Genomic DNA, 9,901 nt, shown 5'->3' with positions numbered 1-9,901 from the left:
TTGCGTCGTCGATCCTCCGGAGTCGATGACACTGCGCCTGCTTCTGCCAGCCGCCCCTTTTTCGGATGTCGTGCGCCTTTCGGAATGTCCGTTCCGATGTTTCAAAAGTGTTGGCGATGGTCTTTCACTCTTCGTCTTGCTTCTTTCTGTTTTCTTTTTCTTTTTTTGTTTTTGTTTTCGTTCCTTCTTTTTTCTTCACGGTCGTTTTTATAGCGAAGATTTGGAGACGGAACGGGTACCGTTAGTGGGTTTCGATCGATCTCGTTGATCGGTCGTTTCACTCGGTCGTTGAACTCTTTTCGTTGTATTTTGGGGAATTCGTGCGAGACGGTTCGAGAAAGTTCGCAGATCGTTATCTTGATGAATGAAATAATTTCTCGCGGTTTTATGCTTTTTATCTTTGAAATAATATGTTACGTAAGCTTAAACTTTCTTCGTCTTTTGGGAATCGGTATGCGAGAGTTTGAGAACGATTTATTTTTCTATGGATTCCGCGGATATTTTGTGTCCGGATATTTTGTATATTATATTTCTAATAATTTAGAGCAATTCCCCAAGATATTTCGCTGTATTTTAAATAATATATTAGATTTCTTATTGTATGGTTACAAAAATGAGAAGGTTTTGCTGTTTCTCTATAGGTCTGAAGGATATCGATACCAGAGGAATACAGTAAAATTATCGAAGTTTCAAGTTAGTAACCTTTTAATCTTACGTTTGCTAATAGTATATTTGTGTTAAGATACAAACTCGAAGTAATAGCACTTACAATGACTATTGCAACGAAATTGTCCGCTTTATAATATCCATCGTAGCGTAAACTCTACGATACGTTGCTTTCGATGGTATAACTTTATCAAAGCTTATTTAATCTCGCTTATTTATTCATCAAATAAATAATATGCACTTGACTGGAAATTATAACTTCGACATAGAAAAACTACGAAAGCCTGCAAAATAGTAGTCGTCTCTTCGAACGCGTTCTCATTCCACTTTACAGAAATGAAAATCATACACAAGCCCGTAAAATCTGGTGAATGCGTTGGTTCAGTCGATTAAAAGAAAAAGAAAAGATTAAGAGGAAAAAGAAAAGAAACGAGAAAAAGGGGTGGAAAAAGAGAAGAACGAGCGTGGAGGAGCACGGGTATATATTTTCTAGACTGCAAAAGGAATCCAACATATTCCTTATACGATGCTCGTACGCACGGTACACTGACTCGTCCCGGCTTATTCGGTAGCCCCGCAACAAGACACGATCGAGAGGCCAGGTTGTTTTTAGCAAACTGGTTTTTCTACCCGGGGCTTACAATTACTGGCTTCCTTTTTTGCGCTGCCCCCCAAATGTTTGCACCTGTCGCTTAAAAGGCTGCGAACCGTGGGCCAAGATGGCATACCTGACCGTTCGGGATTAGTCCTTGGATTCGTAGCTAAGAATATTTGGAGCACCGGCCAGCTTAACCCAGCGACGAAGAACACTCCCTCCTGATATTTCGTGATCCATTCATGGAATTTCGAACATCCATTCATGGTATTCCCCTGGCTTTCTTTTTCTTCCAGTCTTCGAGTCTTGTTGGTTTTCATGCATTGAGAGATTTTTGAGGTTTCTAAGGTCCTGGTGCAACATACACCTCCGCCCCCGCTCGAGTTTTCAGACGGTTATTACATTTGCTGTAACAGTTGAGAAAGGTAAATAACAATTAAGAGGTTGTTAACGATTTAGAGGAGTTTTAATTAACGATCCGCATCAAGCGTTAAACATTAAGAGAGTTTCAAGTGTTGGAAGATTTTTGAGAGATACACGAGTCTGTCAAAAACGAAATTGGTCAACTCTGCTTTTCACGAATGCCCTAATTTTGTTACACGAGTCACGCTTTGGAGAACAATCGATTCACTTCCACAGATTCGCTCGTTGCAAGACGACGTAAATGATAGTTAATTTCAAGGTAAATTTAATAAATCATCCATCTGTCGTATTTTCCAATTTACGAAATTGGTCCATGTGGTTTCTGAACTACCCATATCGAAACCTCAAAATCCTAAAATCTATCAACATTGAAGATTTAAGCTTGTTGAATATTGAAATTGGATGAAAAAGGGAACAAAATTAATACGAATATATAACTGAAATTTTCTTCAGTTTTGAAATGGTAGATAGAACATTCTAACTAAGATGGCAAGGCACTCGAAGGATTAACTGTAGGAACATTTCTGGACCACTCTCTTCCTAAGAGACAAACAGCGAAGCTTAATAACCTGAAAGCTCATCAAGATTGAAGATCGTTAAGTGTCTTTGATCGAACGAAAAAAGAAACAAAAATGGTGCGAATATGAAACTTCACTAATATACAATTTTCGTAAGATCAATTTTCAGTTACCATTAGACGTTGCACCGCTGGTAGCTGCTCCAAACATCAAAACGCGTATCTTCACATTCTGATCTTCCTAAATAGCTGCAATTTGCAACTGTCCAGAAGCAAGCACAAAAGAAAAGAGCATGATCTCGTTGTATACTTTCACAGTTGAATATTCATCTTTCTTTTCCAACTGTATTACTTTGTAATATTATGTCATTCTTTTTCCAATACAAAGAAAGACATGGTGCTCGAAGGATTAACATCAGGAATGCTTCTGAAGAATTCTCCTGCAAAGAGGCAAACACCGATGCGCTGGCCGTTTCGTAACGCGAATCTATTTGCGTTGTGCAGCGTTTCGCGCATTGGTGGGACGGCGTTTCGACTCGGTGCAGCTGATGCAACGCGACGCGGTGTAAACAATGGCAGAGAACGTTGCACCAGGGGAACGCGCGCGAGGACGCATGCACCGTTACCGCATAGATTCGATAAATAATACGATACAGGAAGCCGTGCCACCGATTTGTATGTACGCGCTTACCAGCCGGTCTCGTGCTGCTGCCGATCGATCTGTTCGACCGCCACTCTATCGTCCGTCCCGATCTGACGATCATTATCGATCGGTCGCACGATTTATTGGCGATGACGCGTCCTCCGCTCGTCGTGAAAATTTGATCACTTTCTACGATAGCGTGCCGCTCGATTCTACCGCCGATCGTATAAGCATCGCAGTGAGACTCGCTGCGTTTCATTGGATCGGATGGTCTTACAACGTGAAATGCGATAAGTAGACTTCATATGTTTATGTATTTGTGGGAGATTTAACTGCTTCAGTACCGAACAACGATATATCGTCGTTATTGCGTTGTAGTAAATATAATTTGAATGTAACATATTAGATCGCTATGGATGATACGGAATTATTTGAATATATTTAGAACAAGCTGCGACGATTTGGCTCGATATTTTTCGCTCAGGTCCAAATCTTGGAAATGTATAAAATATTCATAGCAGAGCGCTCGTTATATTGTAGGTAGAATATATTTGGTAGATAGAACGATTTTTTTGTTTAGGTTCTATTTCTTCCGGGAAGGTTATAAAGATACGAGTTTGCGTAAAAATCCACAGTCTATCGATGAGTTAGTTTGAAGGTATTTTGTGGAGAATGTAAATCGGATTTGTTGGAGAAGTATAGTTTTGGGACTGTAATAAATTAGGATTTCCTATGTTTAGCCTCTCTTAAGCAAGGAGAATTTTTGCATACTGATTGCCTTATGTATCTCCAAGTAATATAATTTATAATTCAATGATATAAATAAAAAAAAGTATCTCTTAAATAATATAATATATTCTACGTTATAAATCTTCTTCAGTTCAGATGAGAGCAGTGACAGGCCATTAAAAGTAGTTTCCATAAAATTGATCGATGTTTGTATTTACGTAACGAAAGCTAATCAAAAGGTATCAAAAGGATCATTGTGCCATTCTATATCCTTCCTCGATATAAATTTTACATTACATTTAAGTTGTATTAAACATACGCGGGAATTAGTGGCTGTAAAAGCTATTTACGCCAAAATTGTACGTATCACAGCATTTACGTATCAATTAATCGGACCCAACCGTATTAAATTCCTTACCATTTCGTAGGAGTTTGTTTCTCGTAGACACTACACGTAAGCAGTTTTATATTGCGCCATTTCCTAACAAAAGTATCGGTACACTCGATCAAAAAGCGTTGTACCGGTTGTTGATTATTGGCACGGCCCAAAACCCGCTAACAAGAACCAGCACGCACGCAATTTTATTTACTAGCTGGCCAATAAATTCTCTCTTACCCTCTTACGAAATTTCTTCTGGGATATGCACACTTTGTCTCCATTGTATCTTGCTGCAACTAACGAAGAAAATTTATTCGACGCAAGCAACGTGGAAAAAGAGCTGGCTGACAAAATCCGTAGCTTGGTCCAGCTTAATGAGCCCCTATACAAAAGGAAAATACGAGTAAGATTAGACCAAGTTGCGTATTATACACAATGGGATTTTCTAACCAGCGCGATATATCGGCGCGAACGAGCTAAAGTATAGCTGTCGGATAGCGGATTTAACGATCTGTCCTGTGTACAGTCGCGAGCTGATCGCGCACCACTGCCACACTGATCCACATCGATATCGATCTCCGTAGATCCTGTTCTTACGGACGCTGGTCGTTGCACCGCCAGTGGAAGTCCGATTTGGTCTTCGACGTCCACTTTGTACGTGATCCAATGGATCATTTCCGATTGTTCATAATTTTCAAGGATATTTATGGATGATTGTTCGTCGAGCAAATATACTTTGCACAGTACCGTATAATACTTACGCATTATCGATCTTTGAATTGGAATTGAATTTAGCGTGTGACACTTGATGGGCAGTGGATAATTTTCAGGGATATTTATGGATGATTGTTTGTCAAATATAGTTTGTATAATATTCGTTAGTATCTATCTCTTAGTCTTGTAACGCGAAGGTAAAAAATATTCACGTGGTTTGATGCGAGTTTACTCTTTGAACGCAGTGTCTTTTACGACTTAATGTATTGTCAGTTGAAAGGATTATGGAAATATCGTGGAGATAATGGAATTATTAAAATAGTATAATAGTAAATCTTTGTGCAAATATACGTTGAAGTATTTATCAATTTTGTGTCATTTCGCAGCTGTATTTCCAAGTTTGAATTCAACAAATTTTTAGCTTTTCGCTTGTTATCTTGGAATATCGAATCGTTCTTATTCGTTTCTTGCTTTGATCCATTAAAAACACGTTGCGTTAACCCTTTCGATCCGATATCATTAAAACTTCTTCGTAAACTCAAGAAGTTCCGTTACAATTTACAACCCTACTTGTCAGGTTTCAGATTACCTTTAATTGCCACTATGTCCACCACGAACTTTACCGATAACAAACGCTTAATTTGAAAACTAATTTCAAAACACGCGCTGTTTCCAACTCAGAATCGGTGCATGCTCAGATTGTAGCTACGTTTAACCTTTGCAACGCAGCTACTAAATATCCCTTTAGAGTTTAGACAATAAACGCGAGGCTGCGCTTTAGCACTAACAGCACTTAACAGAAATGTCAGAACACAGCCAACGTGGTCAATTATCTCCATATCGAACAACGCTTCGCGTCAACAAATTAAACCGCATCGAGCATTCTCTTCGTCCTATAGAATCTCGTATTGGGGAGAAAAATTCACGATTACGCCACACTTGGTGTAACGTTTCGGTAGGTCTATCTGCTAGTAGCTTTTTAACTGCGACTCGTTGAAGATAGTGACTCGAGGCCATTATGAAGCCTAGTTCACGCTTAAAAAAACGTATGTAGACGAAAGACGAGAAATATAGAATTAAACTGAAACACAGTGATTCTATTCATCGTTCTTCTTCTATGTATTGTAATTATTTAAACAAAGTCAATAATCAATGGTTTTTGAATAATTTAAATTTAAAACACGTGCACTTTCTACCCATTGATACGATCAAAATACGGTGTTCGATGTGTCGATAGAATGAAATAGTATCGTTCAGTCATAGACGACTATAATAAATAAATAATTGTCTAAAAAATTGTGATAGTCTAGAAATAAAATGAAATGAAATTAAACCTACCAATATTAAATAATCTAAAGCTAAACTAGCTTATTTTATAGTTCCTAGTGAACCAATGTTAGTTAATTAGTAAATTAGTCGACCAATTGAAGATCAACGACAGCTTCCTTAAGTTAAACATTCTTTCAATAAGGAAACTCTCGCTCGCATGACAGAAATTAAGTCAAATACGAAAAGTTTATTCTGTACAACCAAATTCTCATCTTCACAGAATTTCTTAAATATCGACGTGCAACTGATGAAGTGTGAATCGGGCTTAAAAGACGCTAGTGGCGCGCGCGCTACAGTGTATCGCTGCGAGCCGCGGTATAATCTTTCCAATTATCCGGCTGCAACGCAACGCGTCCATTCATTGCTGGCTGTAGATACAGCCACGGATAGCCAGCTAGCTTTTCTAGTATCTGGCGCGTAAAATCCAACAGTGGAAGAACAGGATCGGTGTTTTCCGCTGGGAACTTTACGGGTGAAGTTAACAAAACATAAGCGGTTAAAGCGCGCATAAGCTGTTCACCAAATGCGCTCTAATCTTCCAAATTGTCTGTTTTCGAACTATGGAGAGTTGGCTAGCGAATATCGATTTAACGATCTAGATGGGAGTGTCGAGCGGAGCGAAGCGTGTTCCAGCGTATTTAGTATTTACCTGATATCGAGCGGTCGAAGGCCAGATAAAGCGTCATGGGGTCCATTAATTTACAATTTGGTCAATGACCTTAATGCGATTCTGTGTTCTGAGAACAGGGGTGGTCGAATGTTTCTTGATCCTCCTGATGGAATTTAAATACGCTTTGCTTGGGTTAGATCATGCATCGATAAAATCTGTTTGTTCTAAGAATCGATATGGACTATCGAGGTATGATAACAGATTATGGTTAATATTTGATAGATTAGAGCGGAAGAGTAGTTGGATAAGGCTTCTGTTCGGTTAGCATCGAATGTTAAATTCTTGTAAAGTAGAAGTTTTGAGCTTGATGAAACTTTGGGATTATGCGCATGCAGTTTAGAATGGGATAGAGAATATGCTGATATTTTTTAATTTTGTCGTTCCTTGGAAATGCTCTTATAACATGTACTTTTTATTACAACATATCTAAGCATTGAAACGTTTGCTTCGGCAAAAGTACATTGCTTTTATAATAAATTTTTGAGCAATGTGTACGTTAAATTTGAGGTAGATATATCGTGATAGGTGCTGAAGAAAGTATAGTTAACAATATATATTTATTAACAGATACTCTATATATACACTTTGCGTAGAACTCGCGATTACTATTAGCTGTTCGCAATTACAAGTTCGACTTCTAGGCGATGCGTTACGATGCACGATGCAAGTTCGGATGATGATTGCTCAAGATGTCGAGGAGTTCGGGTCAATTATTACTGCTAACTACCAACTATCGACTCTGACTGACGTCTAACGACTGACTTTCCGTCATAATGATGCTGCAGAGGAAAACTATGATGGTACGTCTAAGGATACGAGATCATCGAATTCGTCGAGGAAAGCCTTCGTTAGGAAAGTGAAGGAAATGGACGTTACTGTTAATTGGTTAATTTCTATGTTAGTGGTTGAAGAAGGATGCTAACTGTCCTCGAGAGAAAATTGCTAGCGGCAAGCATTGTACGTGAGAAAAGCGGATTTTCCGTATCTTTCTGTGGTAGGTGATAGATTTAGGGACCGTTAAGACTAAGGCTATTTGTTCGTTTGAAGAAGCTTAGCTAGATAAACCCTGAGATTTATAGGGGATCCTTAGGCTTACTGAAAATATACTATGAAGTTATTTCGACATTTGGCAATCATCTTATCCGAAGAATAGGGCCTTTGTGTAGCGAGCAACGGGACAGAAACCATTGGAAAGTGTATTGTCCAGTGCCGTTACAAATTTTTGACTAATTCGAAAACTTTGACTAAGCACAATTCGCAAACATGCAATGAATTATAGCCACTCGATGATGCGTTAACTTGCTTAAAAAATAGAAAATTTTCTCTTCGCAGCGTTTAATAAATTGGCGAAAAGAATTCATTGATTTCAATTAAAATTTAAGACTCAAAATTACGAGATACGAATTATGTATACTATTTCGGTACTATATTCGACACGATGCTGTAACAATGAACGAGCAACACTCGCTTAGTCAATAAAGAAATAGTTAAGTAGCTAACCTTGGTAACCACCGAAGGAATCATAAGACGAAGGGGTTAATGACGACACTTGCGCCTTTAATCACCTTTGACCGTCTCGTACGTTCAACAACGAATATGGTTTTAACATGGTGGCCAGTTTCGATTTAGTATGCGCACCTTCGCGGTCCACAGACGGCCATCTTGAAACCACGACCCTGTTTTCCCTCCAGAAGTTGAACGGATCCTAACCGCGTGGAGGTGATCGCGGTTTCTCCTCCGTGACTTCTGCATCGGCTGCAATAACAAGACGTAGACTGTTTTCACGTCGCACTTTCTTCTCGCGACGATTTTAATGCCTGCAGGTGTGTGAAAATTTTAAAATATTTCACTAAAAAAAGTGACTCATTTTGCACGAAGTATTTCTTTTATTGTCATATTCAATCTACGACGTTCGATATTCCATATCTTTCCCCGACTTTTACTTCCCAAGTATCTCTCCAATTTTTTTTATATTCTTAATATGGTAATCATGTTGGAAATTCATTTGATATCGAAATAATGAAACAGCTTACGAAAGTGTATCCGTATTTTATATTACACGGTACACATAGATGTTAAACATCGAAGAGGCGCAATGGAAAACAAGACCAGAATTCAAATCCAGATTCTTAACTATCTGGACGCCTTTACACATTAATAACGATTTACTTTCTTAAGCCTAATACCCCAGGCGATATCTTAATATCCTAATCCAGGTTTTACTCGTACCTTGAATCAAGCTATCAGAAACTTTTCTCTTACTGAGTTGAATATTCGAACCGGTATTTTAATATCCTAATCCAGACTTAATTTACGCTCGTGCCCTGGTTACAAATCATGCACGCAAATGTATTTAACCTTTAATACCTACTATCTTCCCATACAATTTTATTTTCATAGGGTATATCGATCCAATTGCCAAGACAAGGGTCAACTTCGCTATCAATATCAAGTTTTATCCACATCTTCCAAGCAACATTTTGTTGGTATACTGCGGGATAGATAGACGTACGACTGATATACCTGGTAGACTTTATTTCTGTCCGTGTTCAACTCGAGAACTTTTAGTTAGCACGCAATGGTCGCGTTGCAACGCAATAAGATTATAAAACAATCATCGAGTTTGTAGAAATAGTTTAACCAATCGACGATCGCTTGTAACCAACGAAAATCCAACGACGCAACTCGGAAAAATAGCTTAGTAGGCGCGGGTACTATCTCGCCAAAAGATGGTCCGAAGGGTAAGGTAAAGGGTAAAAGTTGATCTCCAAAAATGTGGATAAGGGTTGAAGAAGCAATATCATTGGCTTCACAGCTAAAGTGTAAATGAAGGACGAGAGAAAGGGGAAATGCCATTTTAACGAATTTTTAGCTCAACATTGTCGCGGCTAAGAGGGAGGTCTTCTCCCAGCACATCCATCATCGCGAGATAAATCTCGCCGAAGGTATCTCGGCACCTTCTTTTTATTTATCGCCGAGTTACTCCAGCAAGTGCTGGATCGCGCGATCCGGCAAAAAAGCGCGTGCGGAATACGCCGGAGGAAAGCTGTCGGGCCGTTGGGCACGCGCGGCGGATGCACCAAGCTGCCAAGGAGGAACGAAAGGAGAACAACGACGACGGACGCGTCTCTTTTTGTAACCGTTGAGGCCGGTCCGTGGTGCAAGCAGCGTGCAAGCACGAGGAACACACCGCGATCGTGATGTCAATCACCAATGAAGACAGTTACCGTGCCGAC

At 39.2% G+C, this 9,901-nt stretch overlaps 1 protein-coding gene across 5 annotated transcripts in view; it reads left to right on the top strand.

Annotated features, from left to right (window-relative positions):
• The window catches only part of LOC100745249 (ras-related and estrogen-regulated growth inhibitor-like), an 89,777-nt gene that overhangs the window by 39,260 nt on the left and 40,616 nt on the right, over positions 1 to 9,901 (top strand). Inside the window, exon 3 of one of the 5 annotated variants that reach the window (XM_033319343.1) lies at positions 642 to 693. The exons of the other annotated variants lie outside the window; for them this stretch is intronic. Within the exon in view, the coding sequence (XP_033175234.1) occupies positions 642 to 693 (52 nt within the window). The remainder of the gene's footprint in view (positions 1 to 641; positions 694 to 9,901) is intronic. 5 annotated transcript variants of the gene reach the window in all.

Source organism: Bombus impatiens, unplaced genomic scaffold, assembly GCF_000188095.3.
Source record: "Bombus impatiens unplaced genomic scaffold, BIMP_2.2 scf_0151, whole genome shotgun sequence".
NCBI lineage: Eukaryota > Metazoa > Arthropoda > Insecta > Hymenoptera > Apidae > Bombus > Bombus impatiens.
The sequence above is the reverse complement of the archived record's forward strand: the minus strand, read 5'-3'. Positions and strand labels throughout refer to the sequence as shown.